At 43.2% G+C, this 17868-nt stretch overlaps 3 protein-coding genes across 3 annotated transcripts; 2 read left to right on the plus strand and 1 right to left on the minus strand.

Annotated features, from left to right (window-relative positions):
* Positions 1-171: 171 nt before the first annotated feature.
* On the minus strand, positions 172-384 carry LOC123741672 (MIEF1 upstream open reading frame protein-like). Its single transcript, XM_045714961.1, has one exon. It carries the CDS (start codon positions 382-384, stop codon positions 172-174), a length of 213 nt encoding a protein of 70 aa, XP_045570917.1.
* A 2542-nt stretch (positions 385-2926) lies between these two features.
* Positions 2927-10381, plus strand: LOC106600886 (uncharacterized). Its single transcript, XM_014192636.2, has 4 exons — positions 2927-3125; positions 4705-5174; positions 5318-5716; positions 6047-10381. Exons 2-4 carry the CDS (start codon positions 4728-4730, stop codon positions 9983-9985), a joined length of 4785 nt encoding a protein of 1594 aa, XP_014048111.2. The 5' UTR covers positions 2927-3125; positions 4705-4727; the 3' UTR covers positions 9986-10381.
* A 5410-nt stretch (positions 10382-15791) lies between these two features.
* LOC106600885 (3-mercaptopyruvate sulfurtransferase-like) lies at positions 15792-17157 on the plus strand. Its single transcript, XM_014192635.2, has 2 exons — positions 15792-16385; positions 16598-17157. Exons 1-2 carry the CDS (start codon positions 15797-15799, stop codon positions 16897-16899), a joined length of 891 nt encoding a protein of 296 aa, XP_014048110.2. The 5' UTR covers positions 15792-15796; the 3' UTR covers positions 16900-17157.
* The last annotated feature ends 711 nt before the right edge of the window (positions 17158-17868 follow it).

Consider the following 17868-nt stretch of genomic DNA (forward strand, 5'->3'; position numbering starts at 1 on the left):
CATTCTATTACCATAACTCAAGGACTGTGTACCTTTTATTATTAAAATATGCATTATTAACTTATAGGCGCAAAAGGATAGTTGGTCAGTTAATTAGCTGAATAGTTTACCTGTTAGTGGTCTGACACAAGCACGTCTTGCTAAAGGTGGTGTTGGATGGTTCACCCCCACCTACATCAACCCCCCCAGTCTACTGCTGAGGAAGAACTGGCCCCTCTTCAGTGCGGCCTCCTTGTCGCGAGACACGGTCAGGGCCTGGCAGCGGCGGAACTCGCCGGCCACGGCGCGCCGGTAGTAGTTGCGGTCTGTGTACTGAAGGTGGCGCCCTGCACGGAGCAGTGCTCGGTACAGCTCCAGCACCGCACTACGAGACCAGCCGCCCATTAGGGATGCACATGGAGAGGGGAGGACTCCTGTGAGGAGAGATAGAAGGACGTTTATTTATTTTCAATTGAATAGGTAATCATTACGCAAAGGGTAGTATTAGCGGCAATTTCCGAACACTGTCACCTAGGCATCTGCCACTGGTGAAGTGGAAGGACAACATGGATCAAGTTAGGCTATACTAATCCTGAACAGTAACTTAACTACTTGATACAATTGGGCATATTTAGCTAGATAACCTTTGTGGATGACGAGATAAGACTGATCATTTGTTGCCGATTCGGTGGTCGTTATACCGATTATTGGTACTACTAGCTAGCAGCAAGGGGTGAGTGTAATTTATGGGAAGTCCCAACAGGAATCTGTTCCAAAAATAACAAGGTTGCCAACAAACAACGCATACAAAGTTGTACAGCGGCAGAATAAGATACCGGGTAGGGCGTGGAAATGTAGTCAGGTTTTTCACTCACCACGTTTATTCCAAAAAATGTCTATCCTCACTCTGGTAGCCTATGGACAAACATTAACAATAAGCTACGTGGTGAGTTGATGCCTAATCGGGAGCTAGTTAGCTTGGTGAATTGATCATGTTACTTTGTATGCGTTGTTTGTTGGCATCCTTGTACTTTACGAAGTTTCTGGAACAGATTCACGTTGGAACCTTCCACAAATGATACCCACCCAGCAGCAAGTCAAGTTCATATGCTAACTATCTAACATTAGTTATGTTATGCCTGTCTAGTCTGCATGCAGCCTAGCCGTGTCAGACCAGAGCAACACATAAGATACACCAAAGATACTGAACTAGCTTACTAACCCCTTTCATCTGACATTAGCTAGCTATATAGTTTACGTTAGCACTCGTCCAGTAGAACAGCCCTGAGCAATTTAGCTACCAAACGTTAGCTGCTGTTGCCCGTGTAGACTGTACGATAAGTGAGCTAACAATTAGCTATACTAGAATAGCAAAACCAGTATAAATAGTATTGTTCCCTTTGATTGGCTAATAGTAATACAAAAAAAATCACTTAAGGCTAGCCTAGCATGCGAGCTAACGTTAATTAGCTTTTTACAGTAACGTTAGCCTCCGAACGATGCTGACCTTGCACAGAGGAGCTGATACTCACAATCAATTGAATAAAAATATACGATATTGACAGAACAACATTTTACATCGTCAAGGGAGAACGCTGAACTTACGTTTGAGAAACGATTTCAAAGGTTTCTCCTTATAAGTACAACAGACACAGTTCCCCCTCGCTTCGGGGTCAGAATGACAAACCGGAAGCTATTGGCTACTTATTATTGCACTGGAATTAATACATCCGGTTTGAACAATTTTTATGGTTGAGAAATGTGACATTACAGCACTCAATCTTATTTAGCCTACAAACCTATACACCTTTCTATGATGGAATAAAGCATTTTATAAAGAAGTCTAATAAGAAAACATATGTGAATAAGATCATAAGCCAATGTAATAACACTATATGAGTAGAGTAGGTTAGAGGAGAGTAGAGTATTACTTTATTAATCCGAATTTGGGAAATTGTTTTATCACCTATAGCATCATCACTGATTACAAGGACAAGACAAGGATAAATGAAAGACATATAATTAAACAAACTCATATTAATATGTACTATATTGGTCAGTTTGTGAGCAGCTAAGATCCGACACAATCCCTTGTGTGATCTTGGGTTAATAGAAAGTGAAGCCCATTTTGTGTTTTATTGCCCTCTGTATGATAACTTGAGACATGTTCTGTTTGGTAAATTGCTGGGCCAATTGTGCACCATCCCCTGGGACTCCCAATCACGGCCGGTTGTGATAAAGCCTGGAATCGAACCAGGGTCTGTAGTGACGCCTCTAGCACTGAGATGCAGTACCTTAGACCGCTGTGCCACTCGGGAGCCCTAGGGATAAGATAATACAAATATTCACTGAGCTATTCCAATATTTCACAATTGGATACTATTGATCATAATCAAGAATACCAAGGAACTACTTGTATAGTTACGTCACATGATTGAATGTATGGTGGTCTGTATTAGTAAATAAACCACAGGAATCTCACATTACATTTTGCCCTATGGCCATAATGATGTGGTTTGTGAGTCAGATAATGTTAGTCTACCTAACAGAACTTCACAGGTAACCAAGTAACTGGCAGCAGTGATATCTGTAAAAGTGTTTTTGTATATGGTCTAAATTGTGTTAAATCGTTAAGACTATTGTAACTGGGGATGGCATAAGACATTGCGAGAGACAGCCATTACTAATTCAGCCTCATGCCTCTTATTCTACTGTTGCTACAAATCTAATTATAGAGACCAGGAGGCATGTACCAGGAGACATTTTCGAAACCAGTTAAAGTGCATTTAATGTTCAGTCACAAGGGTTAAATGGTCATGTGGAAAACTGTCTGTCAATGACTGTTTGGGTGAAATAGAGCATAGAGCATCAAACTAATGATGCACCTGAAAAACCTTTAAAAAGAGTTCCAACATTTGTTGAACATTGACATTAGCCATTCCATTAGGGAGAGTATTTGCAGTGAGAGGCTGCCTCAGATTCACCCAGCGTCTTTTCAGAGACAGGAAATGTAATTGCTTAATTGGAATCACTAGGTACATATTATTGCCAACCCTTGTTTATGTAGTACAACAAAACGTTCTATTCACTGACTATCGCTGCATCTTACGGAGCGTGCATATCTTGGGAGAGTTTTCGGTATTGAGGTAAACTAGTTTCTACTTTTATAAATGACATTTTATGAGCTTATACACGTACCAACAATGGCTGTAAGAATAACACAACTTTATCTACTTATGTGTAGCCTAATTACAGAGTGTAATGTCCAGAGCAACGTATCTGTGAGTGCTTGTGTTGTTGATCATAGTGGTATTTTGTGTACCTAAAATTTGCTAAAAAAATTCACCCACAAAGCTGAGCCAGATGTGTATATTGGTCTTTCTTGAAATACATGTTTTAAAGTTAGTCACGCTTGAATGAGTCATTGTGGTATGATACATTCTTTAGTGGAGGGCAGCCTCCTTGCTTATACTGTTGAGGGGTGTAGGGACTTCAGGACATACCACTGACAATGTATGTAAACTTAAATGATTTACTCTACTATTGTCTAAATCATTGCAATTGATCTTAGCAACTTTGATGACAAAAAGTTGCCTCAGGCAGGGGGAAAATATTTTTAATATAATAGCTGTGTTGTTATTTTACATGTATTTTAGGCATGCAAAATAGTTGGTTAATAACACAGTTGTGTCACTTTTTCTGTTTTGGTTGTCAGTGGAGTTGTCACAATCACATTTGAGGAACTTACACATTGTAACCCTTACACACCCTATATTTTGGTTGTGTTGCCCTGAGATTGTCAACAGATCTCTTGAAGAGAGCTGCTATCACATTCAAAAGTTAATTGCAAAAATTGAATTTCCATAATACAAGAGAGAAAATTCAAAATAACCACTTTTTCTCCAAAAAATGTATTCTGTGACATGATTTTGACATCTTATAAGCTGGTTTAGTTTGCTGATAACTGGTTTTAATGAAGCTCCATTTTGACAAAAGTGACACAACTGTGTTATTAGTTTATTTTTATGGTAAATATTACAATTTGGTACTTAAATTCTACAGTTGAATGTATTTCTGAACTTATATATTACCTATGTGGTTTATAGAGGTGGTATTACATAAAACCTATCAATTGTAACTTCATTTAGTTAGAATAATTAGTAACTACCTGGTAATCACATGGTCATAGGCATAGCCAAACTTGAATCTGGCCTTAGAAGAATGAAAAACAGGCAGCATTGTAAAGAGAGACTGACTAGGCTTATCAGCACAAATCTAATTACCCCAATAGGGTCATGCAGAATGAGACATATTCCCATGACAACTAGCAATACAAACACCATGCTAATTCTTATCATTAAGGGATGAGGGTAATGTAGAGCAGCCACTCACACACAGTGTGATAAAGGAGAAGTCACAATGTATCTCAAAAGGATACATTGACCTTACAGGAGGTATTGTATTACTGATGATCTGGCATACAAACTAAGGGTACTGTCCATTCACATCAGCCAAATGAATCCATAAAGAGTCCTCTGTGGGTCTCATGAGCTCTTCTCCTAGATAATATGATTACCCTAATTGAATTATAGCCTTTGTAATCATACAAGTTAATACAGTATGTATTACAGTAACTATGGTTGAAAGAGAATATCAGGGCAAATTACCTGAGTGTCTTTACCTTAACTCAATTGATTGTGCGTCCTCGCTCTCTCATTGCATTAGGTTCCCCCTATCGACAGGACAGGATGGCACTTCTCGATTACCCTATTCCAGAGCTAGATGTCACCTTACAAGAGGCAGGCCGTGTGCTCCAGCTCACCCTGAGCCCCGAGCTCTACTCTCAATTCAAAAACACCCTTAGCCAACAGAGGGAGGTCCTGCAGGAGGCCCAAAAGTGCTTGGCGGCTGCCGCCTCTGGCCGAGAGAACTGGGTGACAGAGCAATTCAAGAACCGGCTGCTTTCATGTACCGACCCCCTGCCCACCTCGACAGCCATCCCCGCTGTCCTGCCCCCCTCCAGAGCCAAGAAGGAGTGTGCCCAACTGGAGAGGGCTGCTGCTCTGCTCTGGGCTGTGGCCAAGATGTATAGTGAGCCTTCGCTGGTAGAGGGCGAGGGGCAAACTGAGCGCACACAGCAATCAGAGGTGTTTGCTGCCAGCCGCATTCCTGGGAAGACCCAAGATGAGATTAAAGTAAGCTTTGGGAGTACTCAGTGTTTTTTTGTGTTTTCATACACCATCTCTGATTATAATGATAACAATTCATCATACTCCCTTATCTTATTTTCATATAATGTGATTATCTCCTACTTCTTAATGTGCTATTTGTTTTACAGGTATACCCAGACTGCCTCCATGCCATCGTAATCTGTGCTAGAGGGGTATTTTCAGTCAACATACTGCAGCATCCCAGCCCAGGCGGGCCTATGTCCCCTCTACCTTTCCCTGACATCTACAGACAAGTGGTTTATGTGATGAGCCAACATAGAGCTGCCAAGAACAACGAGCCCTCTGCCATCTGCGGCCTCTCTGCCCTGCAGCGGCAAGCCTGGAGTGCTGTGAGGGAGGAGATCCTGAGAGCAGGTGGGGCAGCGGCCGCCTCACTGGGGTTGATGGAGAGTGCTGTGGTGGCTCTCTCCCTGGAAGACTGCAATCCACCAGCTGATCTGGCAGACACCCTTAACGCTGTCAGACTGGGAGGAGGAGATGGGCCCTGTCTGAGATACTATGACAAGGTACAGTATGGGATGTTTGTGGTACTGTAATTTTGGATGACAACTACTACAATACAGTACAGTGATGCCGTAGTGAATCAACTGGATTCATCAGGTTACTGGATGAGGATATGGTATTGATTTTCTGTGTGGACAAAAATATACCCAAGATAATGGAGTTAAATCAATTTTTCAATATTGAATCAAATTGTAAGTGGATCTTTACTGCACATCAGACATACGTAATTGCACCCAACAAACTTCAGTTTATTAACTCACTGACACATATTAACTCACTTGAAAACATAGGTTCCTCTTTAGGTCAACTATTTTCCTATACTTTTTCTACAGGTGGTGAACCTGGTGGTATTCAAAGACAGCACAGCAGGGATGGTGTTTGAGCACAGTGCACTGGATGGAATGGTGGCTGGGTTAGTGGCTGAGACTGTGTGGTATCTCTCTGAGTCTCTTATTGTAGACCTAGTCCAGGCCAACACAGGAAGCAATGGGTCAGCCTATCTTAACAAGGCTGATTCCTCCTCCCCAAGCCCCCTAGCATTCCCACTACAGGGTATAACTAAAACAGACCCCCCAAAGTCCTCCCCTAAAGCAATTCATCCTATCATCACATTTGAGGTTCTCTCTTACCCAGATGTCTTTGCTACCCTCCGGGATCACAGGGGCCTGTACGATGCCTGGATCAACTTTTCCTTGCAGCTCTCCCTGAGGCAGACTCTTGGGGAATCTGCTGCCAGCCACATTCTTGTAACCCCTACCCATATGCGTCACTACAAGCATGGCCGCTGCGATCCAACATACTCCCTCACCATGCAATCCTACCAGCTCATCGGTGCTTTGGAATCCTGCATCGGACCAGACAACAACCCTCGATACACGAACGAACTGCTCTGTCTGTTCCATGTGGCTTTCCTGGAGCACAAGAACCTGATTAAAGCCACTAAAAGTGGACATGGTGTGGGCCCTCACCTAGCAACCCTACGCTGGTCCATGTCTCCAGACAACCCTCTCAAGAAGTTTCTTGACCCCTTTGGGTGCCCCTCCGTTTACCTTACTGGCAAGGATTTGATGGAGGGAGTGGAGCTTGCTGTAGGGAATGTGTATGCTAAAGACCAACTTGCTGTAACCTACCTGGGGAGGAGAGACCGGGTCCGTATGGTGCTCAATGGGAAAGGCACCTTTGCCACAGTGTTGGAGAAGCTTCAAGATAACCTGAAAGTAAATATGAAGCTGGTGATGCTTCTCGCTGTCAGATATTCCATCGCCGGACAAATGGGAGCCATGGAGTGTCTGCTGCGAGAAGGACAAGCAGGAAGAAGGAATGGATCCTCCCAAGGGGAAATTCACAAAAGTATCAGTCCAGCAGGCCAAAAACAAGGCAAGACAATGTCTAAGTCAACACTTCCCTCTAACTCTGCCTCCAACATGAGTCCAAACTTCACTCTGGTGATCCATGGTGGAGCTGGGGAGGAGATGATGCTGAATACAAAGGTGGTAGGCGTCATTGAATTTGCTCTCCAGACAGCTCTGACCCTCGGAGCACAAGTCCTACAACAAGGAGGCAGTAGTCTTGACGCAGTGCAGCGGAGTGTGCAAGCTCTTGAGGACTGCTTTCTGTTCAATGCAGGGAAGGGATCAGTTTTCAACAAAGATGGGAAAAATGAGATGGAGGCGACCATAGTAGATGGAAATGGGATGAACTCTGGATCGGTGGCTTGTGTGCAGAGTGTGAAGAACCCAGTGAAAGCAGCAAGACAGGTCATGGAGAAGAGTGTACACTCACTCTTAGTAGGGGAAGGTGCAGAAGAGTTTTTGCAAGGCTTAGAAGAGAGTGAGAAGCCTATGAGGGCGGAGTACTTCCAAACTGATGTCCGTCGCAGAGAGCTGATAGCAAAACTCAGTACTGGCAACACCTCCAAGAACAACCATCCACAGAAAGTGGGAGCTGTTGCTTTGGATCGATGGTGTAGGTTAGCTGCTGCAACGTCCACAGGTGGGTTGGTGGGAAAATGGAAGGGTCAAGTTGGGGACACAGCAGTAGTGGGAGCAGGTATATTTGCTGATGACAAGCTTGCAGTAACCTGCTCTGGTGATGGAGATGTGTTTCTAAGGCACACAGTTGCACAAAAAGTGGCCAGTCTCTACCATCATAAAGGCTACAGCCTTAGGGCGGCGTGTCGAGAAGTCATGTCTGAGAACTTGAAGGGCAGCTGTGCTGGAATCATTGCGGTAGACGCAAAAGGGGATGCTGTTGTTGAAACCAATGTTGGGGTGTTGTTTGTAGCTTCCATGGTTGGTGGCATTGCACGTGTCGAAGTCCTGAGACCCATGAAGAGTTATTTCAATGTGATCTGGGAGACTGACGAACTAGTTGCTCACCTACACTCCAACCCTTGGACACCAGGTGCCACCATCCTTACCCAAAAGACTCTGAGTGGGCCAAGCAGCATCTTTCAACTGGTTGTACCAGATTTCTTAGCACTGTTGCAAGGTGCACGGGCTGTTTCAAACCTGCTATGCGAACGACTGGGGGTACAGCGTTGCGCCCTAGTATTTAACCCACATCCCGAGCAGCCGGCCCATATCCGAGTGCTACCACTTCATGGCCTGGAAACCAACTGGCGCCCCCAACCTACCGGGGAGGAGGACTTTCAGCCCTATGACCCAGGTTACTGCACCTCAAAGAGTGGTCCGCGCTGGGAAGATGTAGATCTGGACCAGGTTCAGGCCAAGATTCGAGACAAGCTGCCAACGCCTAACGCACCATCGTGCTATGACTTCTTAGGAGATCCTTCCCACAATGGACTGTTCTGCCGTATCGTGCGTGGGGAGGAGCAACAGTGGCGGGTGTGGGAAGACAGTGATCATGTGGCTTTCCTCACTCCCTACCCTAATACACCTGGACTCACAGTTCTAGTGCCACGTAAACCATTGTCCAGCAACATTTTCCGTCTGGAAGAGACTGATTACACATCACTGATCCTGGCCACTCGTAGGGTGGCTGGACTGCTGGAGGAAGGAATGCATGCTCGAGGTGTTGCACTCATCTTTGAGGGCTCTGAGATTGATTATGCCCATGTCAAGCTGATCCCTCTGGTTCCTCCACGTGGTGACAAGCCTGCTGAGGTGTTCCCAGAGTACTTCCAAAGTTACCCCGGCTACGTCTCATCTGCTGATGGCCCTCCCGCCAGCCCTGAAACTCTAAAGGAAATCCACACCAAAATCACACTTTGCAGGCCTCCTCGTTCCTGGGAGGACCCACAGAGCCACTCCATGTTAGCCATCAAGAGCCAGTGGTACCGCAATCTCTTTCAAATTCAAAATACCCTCTTCCACAACACAGTGGAGTACTTCAACAACACCTGTCAGTACGCGTACGCCCTGACTCCTCTCACCACTGACACAATCTCCTCTCCGATGGGCCTGGGATCAGACTCCGAGCCTGTTTACGTCAACTTGCTGGGGCAGGATGTGTACTTGGCTGACTCCATGCAATTTGTGCTGGAGTATTTCTTGCGTTTCCAAGAGAACTTGCCAGGGACATACTACGTATCGCCAAGTTTTCGGGGAGAAGATCCAGATGCCACTCATCTTAACCAGTTCTACCATGTTGAGTGTGAGCTCCTGGGCGACATGGATACTGCCATGCACATAGCTGAGGGATACGTGGCTCATCTCACCAACGCAATGCTGAAGAAACACTCCAACATCATCCTGAACTCCGCTGGGACCCTTTCACATGTCAAGGACTTACTGGAGAAGTTAGAGGGAGGAACCCCTCTCCCAAGAGTCACTCTGGACAAGGCCATCCCTATGATGCCCTCGACAGACTGCTTGGAGTGGGTACAGGACGGCCAGCCACAGTTTGGCAGGAAGTTAACCCGCAAAGGAGAACGGGTTTTGATTGAGAAGTACGGAGGCGCTGTTTGGCTGACAGAGATGGACCACCTGGGAGTGGCTTTCTACCAAGCATATGTGGAGGGCTCGGGCAGACGCAAGGCAAAAGCATCGGATCTCCTTTTGGGATTGGGGGAGACTCTGGGTCTTGGGGAGCGTCACTCCAACCCTGAGATGGTGCAAGAAGCCCTCAGACATCACGCAGTCCCAGAGGAATCCTACAAGTGGTACATCAACATGCGGCAGATCATTCCTCTACTCACTAGCGGGTGGGGTATGGGCACAGAACGCTACTTGTGTTGGCTGCTTCAGCATAATGACATCAGAGACATACATATTATACCCCGTATGAAGGCCAGGAAATACATGCCTTGAAATATCCTTAACCCATTAGTTACCCAAAGACTGATGAAAAAGTTCCCCTAACTGTCAGCTCTTTCATTGAACGTCCTAAGGGATGCATAGAAAGCGAGACAGCCTATCTATAAAACTCTGAAAGTATACAAAAACATTAGGAACAAGAGATGAGTAGCAGTTATGAGAGAGCAGGGATTGTGTGTTGAAACGTTGCTGATTGTGTAGATGAGGAAGGGCAACAAATAATGGAGGTATTTCCTAATCAATGATACTGTATATGAAAATATACAAAGGTACCAGTCAAACGTTGACACACCTACTCATTCAAGGTTTATTTTTTTATTTTGACTATTTTCTACATTTCAGAATAATAGTGAAGACATTACAACTACGAAATAACATGTATAGAATCATGTAGTGACCAAAAAAGTGTTAAATCTAAATATCTTTAATATTTGAGATTCTTCAAAGTAGCCACCCTTGCCTTGATGACAGCTTTGCACACTCTTGGCATTCTCTCAACAAGCTTCATGAGGTAGTCACCTGGAATGCATTTCAATTAACAGGTGTGCCTTGTTAAAACTACATTTGTGGAATTTATTTTCTTCTTAATGTGTTTGAGCCAATCAGTTGTGTTGTGACAAGATAGGGGTGGTATACTCAGCATATATTCTTCAAGACTGTTGGAAAAGCATTCCAGGTGAAGCTGGTTGACAGAATGCCAAGAGGGCGCAAAGCTGTCATCAAGGCAAAGGGTGGCTACTTTGAAGAATCTCAAATATAAAATATATTTTTATTTGTTTAGCACTTTTTTGGTTAATCCATGGTTCCATATGTGTTATTTCATAGTTGTGATGTCTTCATTATTATTCTACAATGTAGAAAATAGTAAAAATAAAGAAAAACCCTTGAATGAGTAGGTATGTCCAAACCTTTTACTGGTACTGTATAAACAAGCCAATTGTACCAATGTTTTTATTTTTTTTCCAAAGCAAGATTTTGTTACATGTAGAACCATCGGTCTGTCTGTAATTCTTGAAAGTATCTGTCTGTAAATCCTTCTATGTAAAACTCTTAATAACTTGGTACAATTCACACAATAGTTCTTAACATAAAACACAAAATAATTACTGTTCACAGGCATCTCAACTGTCTAAACAAGTGAGAGAAGATATTTGCTAACATAACACATTGGTCAAGGTGAACACTTCTCTGGCCTATTTAAGAAAATTGATGTTTTGCGTATGATTATAAAAACACTTGAGAATACCATACTTGTGTGAATTTTCAAATACTATTGTGGTTTGTTTTATATGTATGATTATTTTAATTGTTTCCTTTATTACCAAGGCATTAATAAACGCTGTCTTCGTCAGCCATCAAAAAATGTAAATCTCTTGTACTTTGTGGTATTATTACCATTCAAATTAAATTGTTGCTGTGCCATATTTTTGCCTTATTCTTACTTCTAGAATGCTTTGAGTAGGGCCTAAATAGAAAAAATAAGTAAAAATGGTTTGTAACAAGCGGAACTCACAAAACAATATTCTCCTAAATCTCTTCCATCACCAAGAGTCTCTCTGAGGGAAAATATCTTTGCCTGAAAATGCACAAGATCACAATCGAAGCAACAACTTCACAACAACACAACACTTCGTGACACCCGAGAAACACAGCGAGAGTAGTCTTGCACTTTTGAAAGACTGCGCAGGTTTGTGGACTTTATGAACCTAAACACTGAGATTTTCACGTTCGTCGTGAGGATGGGACCAAGGCGCAACGGGAATGTGAATACTCATCTTCTTTATTATGAAGAAAACCAAAATAAACACTTCATCAAAACAACGACGAGAAAACAGTCCTGTGAGGCACCCAGCTACACTTGGAACAACTACCCACAAAAACCCATGGAAAAACACCCCTACTAAATAGGACCTTCAATTAGAGGCAACGAGGAACAGCTGCCTCCAATTGAAGGTCAACCCAATAAACTAAACATAGAAATAGAAAAACTAGAACGAACATAGAAATATACTAACATAGAACATTAACCAAAAAAAAAAAACACAAAAACAAACACCCCCTGCCACGTCCTGACCAAACTACAATTACAAATAACCCCTTTACTGGTCAGGATGTGACAGAGATAACATTTAAGTTCATTGATAATCAAAGGGTCAGTCGAGGTAAAGGCCTCGGAATTCAGTAAATCACTAAATTCCTCAAGTCGTGAAATAAGCAGAAGTTTATCAAATAGCCTAGAATTTAACAAATAGAGGCAGGCCAGGGATCAGGTTTGTCATTTATTTCAATTGCCCAGACGATGAGCTACGCACAAGACAAGCATTGAGCATGTAATCAGAGCCCCATGACAAAGCACACGTTCCCACAGCTGAGGCCATCTCCCACAGGGTAGGCAGCACAACATCGCCTCTCTGCAGAGTTTGACCCAGGCAGGATTCAGATGGGCTATTGGAAACACACAGAGAGAACTGGGTACAGTGTTATCCATCTCTCACATGGGTACATTGGATGATGGCATGATCATTCTCCATGGCACATATCCATTGCTCAACACATTCCAGGTCTAACTACATACTGTACAATTGAACCAGAGTTGTAATATGGTATCAATAAGAGCAAACTGATTTTTACAAACACCCTTTTGGAGTTTGATTACTTGTTGTTACTGTACTCCCCACTGATAGATTTACATTACTTCTATGACCAAAGTTCCAAAGACTGGACCTACATTTGTGTATAAACGCGCAAACAAGAGATTTTGCAAAGATTCCTATGTCGAAGATGTGAATAATATTTGTTGGTCTAATGTGTGTAATGAGGAACATCTAGGCACTGCACTTGAAGCATTCATGACACTGCTTCTTCCAGTTACTGATAGGCATGCACCCATCAAGAAATGGACTGTTAGAACTGCCAAATCCCCATGGATAGATGACAAATTGAAAAACTGTATGGGTGAGAGGGATGAGGCAAAGGAAATAGCAAATAAGTCTGACAAGCTCTGGAGTACTTCAAATTAAATTATAGACAAAAAGCAAACTTGGCTCCATCCTTCATTGAGGCAGATGGCTTGTTCATAACAAAACCCTTTGATATTGCCAACCACTTCAATAACTTTTTTTTGGACAAAATTAGCAAACTTAGGTATGATATGCAAACAACACATGCTGAAAGGAAGAGTACCAAAGAAATGTCTGCAGCATTGAAGGTCACAGTGGCCGCCATCATTCTTAAATGGAAGAAGTTTGGAACCACCAAGACTCTTCCTAGAGCTGGCCGCCCAGCCAAACTGAGCAATCGGGGGAGAAGGGCCTTCGTCGGAGTGTCGACCAAGAACCCGATGAATACTCTGATAGAGTTCTATAGTTCCTCTATGAAGATGGGAGAACCTTTATGGTAGAGTGGCTAAACAGAAGGCACTTCTCAGTAAAAGGAACATGATAGCCCGCTTGGAGTTTGCAAAAAAGGCACCTAAAAGGACTCAGACCATGAGAAGCAAGATGCTTTGGTCTGATGAAACCAAGATTTAACTCTTTGGACTTAACACCAAGCGTCATATCTTGAGGAAACCTGGTACCATCCCTACGGTGAAGCATGGTGGTGGCAGCATCATGCTGTGGGGATGTTTTTCAGTGGCAGGGAATGGGAGACTAGTCAGGATCGAGGGAAAGATGAATGGAACAAAGTACAGAGAGATCCTTGATGAAAATCTTCCCTGGAGTGCTCAGGACCTGACTGGGGCGATGGTTCACCTTCCAAAAGGAAAGCAACCCTAAGCACACATCAAAGACAATGCAAGAGTGGCTTGGGGAAAAGTCTCTGAATGTCCTTGAGAGGCCCAGCCAGAACCCGGACTTGAACCCGATTGAACATCTCTTGAAAGACCTGATAATAGCTGTGTAGCGACGCTCCCCATCCAACCTGACAGAGCTTGGGAGGATCTGCTGCGAAGAATGGGAGAAACTCCCCAAATATAGGTGTGACAGGCTTGTAGCGTCATACCCAAGAAGACTCAAGACTGTAATCGCTGCCAAAGGTGCTTCAACAAAGTACTGAGCAAAGGGTCTGAATACTTACTGTATGTAAAGCAGCACATATCGCACTTAGATGTACATGGAGGGAAAGTGTCAGTAACATGCATTTCAGTCTCTCCTGGCTCAAAGTTGAGGAGATATTGATTGCATCACTTTTAGTCTTTGTGCGAGGTATTGATGTGTTGAAGGTACCAAAATGTCTGTTCAAACAGTTGTCACACAGTTCGGTCAGTCATCGGTACAACACAAGACATGCAACCAGAGGTCTCCTCAAAGTCCCCAGGTCCAGAACAGAGGCTGAGAAACACAATATTAAATAGAGACATGACTACATGAAACTCTCTGTCACCCAAGCTAACAATAAAACCAGTTTTAAAAAACGGATAAAAGAAGACCTTACTGCACAAAGGGGACTGTGAAGAGACACAGCCTTTTTATATATATCTTGTATTGTAATTTGCACTGTACTATGAATTAGACCAACATATTGTGTGTATGTACTGATATGTAGGCTGTGTGTGACGTTTTAAATGTATTTATTTCAGTCCTTGACTAATAATGTTCTGTACGTTGTAGTATGCCATGTTTCATGTGGACCCCAGGAAGAGCAGCTGATGCTTTTGCAGCGGCTAATGGGGATCATAATACTGTAAATACCAAATTGTACTCTATGTATAAACAATAGAAGAAAAGTGACATTATACATGGGGTCTCCCTCTACAGGTGATTTGTTGGACATGCAGGGGTGAAAGTGAAGTTGCCTGCATAAAATGGGTCAGAAAAAACACTAAACATGCAATATTGCATTATGTTATTAAGAAATGTGCAGATTTTGATAAATAGCTGGAAATCATGACCCATTCTGTCTCATAATTGTGTGGAAAAAGTGGAACAATATTAGACTTCAAATCAAAATGGTACACGTTTACAGTTCCACAAATGACCTACAGAATGAAGGGCCAGTGAAAGCTAATGAAGGTTCATACTGGTATCACGTGCATGCATCATATTGTGTAATTGTTCAGAGAAGGGTTGCCATGATCTAAGTTTTCCTGTGAAATTAGGCAACTTTGAAAATGATGTCACTGGTGAAAATGTATTGGTTGCGTGTTGCTGGTTTTTGGACTATTTCTAAATTGCACACCTACTCATTCCAGGGTTTTTCTTTAGCTGAACTATTTTCTACATTGTAGAATAATAGTGAAGATGTGTGCAAAGCTGTCATCAAGGGGGCTACTTTGAAGAATCTCAATATAAAATATATTTAGATTTGTTTCACACTTTTTTGGTTACTACATGATTCCATATGTCTTACTTCATAGTTTTGATGTCTTCACTATTATTCTACAATGTAGAAAATAGTAAAAATGAAGAAAAACCCTTGAATGAGTAAGTGTGTCCAAACTTTTGACTGGTACTGTAGTAATGGCACAATTGTCAGAAAAGTGTAAAAATACTAATTATATTTTCTCTTGTGACATATTCCAATTCCTTTATTAGTCTCATTAGCTTGCAAGAATTTTATTTTGATGGAAAACCGAATTTTGCTTCTAAAGTTGTTAGAGGTTAAGTCGAGATTCCTTCTTAATTCGCTCAATAACGTTGTGGGAAAAAAGGGGTTTATTGGCCAAATGTTGCAACTCCTCTCTTCCTGCGCAAAAGAAAAAGGGACTACTTTTCAGGCTTTTTGAGCGGGTTTTGACTAGTCATTGGATTACAATTTTGTTGAAGTTCTGGCAACCCTGATTCAAAGTGCAAGACAAGGACAATCATGGCGGTGCAAACCCAGGAGCTTGTTTCAGCCAAATGGCTTGCAGATGCGATAAAAAGCAACCTTATTGGACCGAATCTTCGAATTCTGGATACGTCCTGGCATCTACCGATATTAAAACGTGATGCAAATGCGGAATTTAACCAACAGCACATACCTGGAACTTCGTTCTTTGATATTGACAAATGTGCCGACAAAACTTTCTCGATGGATCATATGCTCCCAACTGCAAGCTACTTTGCAGAGTATGTGGGAGGTTTAGGTATAGGAAACGATACACATGTAGTAGTGTACGATACCAGCGATTTTGGGTCATTCAGCGCACCCCGAGTGTGGTGGATGTTCCGATTATTTGGGCACAATTCTGTATCGGTCCTGGACGGGGGTATGAAGAATTGGCTGGCCGAAGGGCATCCGGTCACTGCAGAATACACCAAGCCAGGATGTGCAGATTTCAAGGCGACCGCCAATCAGTCATGGGTCAAGTCGTATGATGATGTGCTGAAAAACATCGAGACCAAACAGGTGCAAGTTATTGACACAAGACCCGCCGGCATGTTCCGGGGAACCGAACCAGAACTTAGAGATGGTCAGTGGGAGCATATGCAAAGATTTATTTTGTCCTCCTAGAATTGACTACATGTCATGGTATTATACATTTTTGCTAATATGATTTTTTAAATGTCAAGACATCATATTTTGTCACAATAATTTTTTAAATAAAATCTCATCTTCCCTCTTTCTCTATCCCCCTCTCTTTACCGCTCTTCTTATCATTTTCTTTCTTTCTCTCACACACAGACATTGAGCCTGGCCACATTCCTGGTACTATCAACATGCCTTTTTTCAAGTTCATGGATGCCTCAGGCAAGGAGTTGGAGCTTGAAGAGCTGGCAAAAATGTTCCGAGAGGCAGGGGTGGACATGGAGAAACCTTTCTGGGTAACCTGTGGGTCAGGGGTCACTGCATGCCACGTGGTTCTGGCTGCTCACCTGCTGGGACATTCAGGGTCAGTGTCTGTGTATGACGGGTCATGGTATGAATGGTTCAAAAGGGCTGCCCCGGAGCATGTTATCTCTGAGGGCAAGGGGAAGCAAGTGTGATGTGGAGAGACGGGTAGAAATGAGCACTAAGAAAACTACTGTTGAATGAGTTGCTGATCAATAGCAGGGACGGGACACTATGAATCACAAAGGAAGCTACAGATTGCACAAAATATGGAGGGTTTTACTGATTTTGACTGAAGATTTTTGCTGAGTTGGATGAATGTGTCATTGTGAAAGAGGTCACTGTTCAAGAGTCCATGAATACAGTATGCCTATGTTTATATTCAAGATGTCCAATAAAGGTGTTACAAACTATGCAATATTAATCTTTTAATAAAGATTAGAAGGATAGAATGTTTGAGGTATTCGGGTTAGAATTGGACTATGGTTGAGTTGTATGCTCCTACTTAGGGGATTGCAGCCTGGCAACATTGTCTTGTAGATGTTGCCACTGCCAGACATTTTACATTTACATTTACATTTAAGTCATTTAGCAGACGCTCTTATCCAGAGCGACTTACAAAATGGTGCATTCACCTTATGATATCCAGTGGAACAACCACTTTACAATAGTGCATCTAAATATTTGAAGGGGGGGGGGGTTAGAAGGATTACTTTATCCTATCCTAGGTATTCCTTAAAGAGGTGGGGTTTCAGGTGTCTCCGGAAGGTGGTGATTGACTCCGCTGTCCTGGCGTCGTGAGGGAGCTTGTTCCACCATTGGGGTGCCAGAGCAGCGAACAGTTTTGACTGGGCTGAGCGGGAACTGTGCTTCCTCAGAGGTAGGGGGGCCAGCAGGCCAGTGGTGGATGAACGCAGTGCCCTTGTTTGGGTGTAGGGCCTGATCAGAGCCTGAAGGTATGGAGGTGCCGTTCCCTTCACAGCTCCGTAGGCAATCACCATGGTCTTGTAGCGGATGCGAGCTTCAACTGGAAGCCAGTGGAGAGAGCGGAGGAGCGGGGTGACGTGAGAGAACTTGGGAAGGTTGAACACCAGACGGGCTGCGGCGTTCTGGATGAGTTGTAG

The sequence above is a fragment of the Salmo salar genome, chromosome ssa03 (genome assembly GCF_905237065.1).
Source record: "Salmo salar chromosome ssa03, Ssal_v3.1, whole genome shotgun sequence".
In the NCBI taxonomy this organism is placed as follows: Eukaryota; Metazoa; Chordata; class Actinopteri; order Salmoniformes; family Salmonidae; genus Salmo; species Salmo salar.

What these genes read in the sequence shown, in the direction of transcription:
- LOC106600886 (XM_014192636.2), top strand. Translation starts at nt 4,728, where the DNA reads ATGGCACTTCTCGATTACCCTATTCCAGAGCTAGATGTCACCTTACAA. An exon ending in AGACCCAAGATGAGATTAAA is followed by an intron (nt 5,175 to 5,317) that starts GTAAGCTTTGGG and finishes TTTGTTTTACAG; the next exon opens with GTATACCCAGACTGCCTCCA. An exon ending in GTCTGAGATACTATGACAAG is followed by an intron (nt 5,717 to 6,046) that starts GTACAGTATGGG and finishes CTTTTTCTACAG; the next exon opens with GTGGTGAACCTGGTGGTATT.
- LOC123741672 (XM_045714961.1), bottom strand. Translation starts at nt 384, where the DNA reads ATGGGCGGCTGGTCTCGTAGTGCGGTGCTGGAGCTGTACCGAGCACTG.
- LOC106600885 (XM_014192635.2), top strand. Translation starts at nt 15,797, where the DNA reads ATGGCGGTGCAAACCCAGGAGCTTGTTTCAGCCAAATGGCTTGCAGAT. An exon ending in CGAACCAGAACTTAGAGATG is followed by an intron (nt 16,386 to 16,597) that starts GTCAGTGGGAGC and finishes TCTCACACACAG; the next exon opens with ACATTGAGCCTGGCCACATT.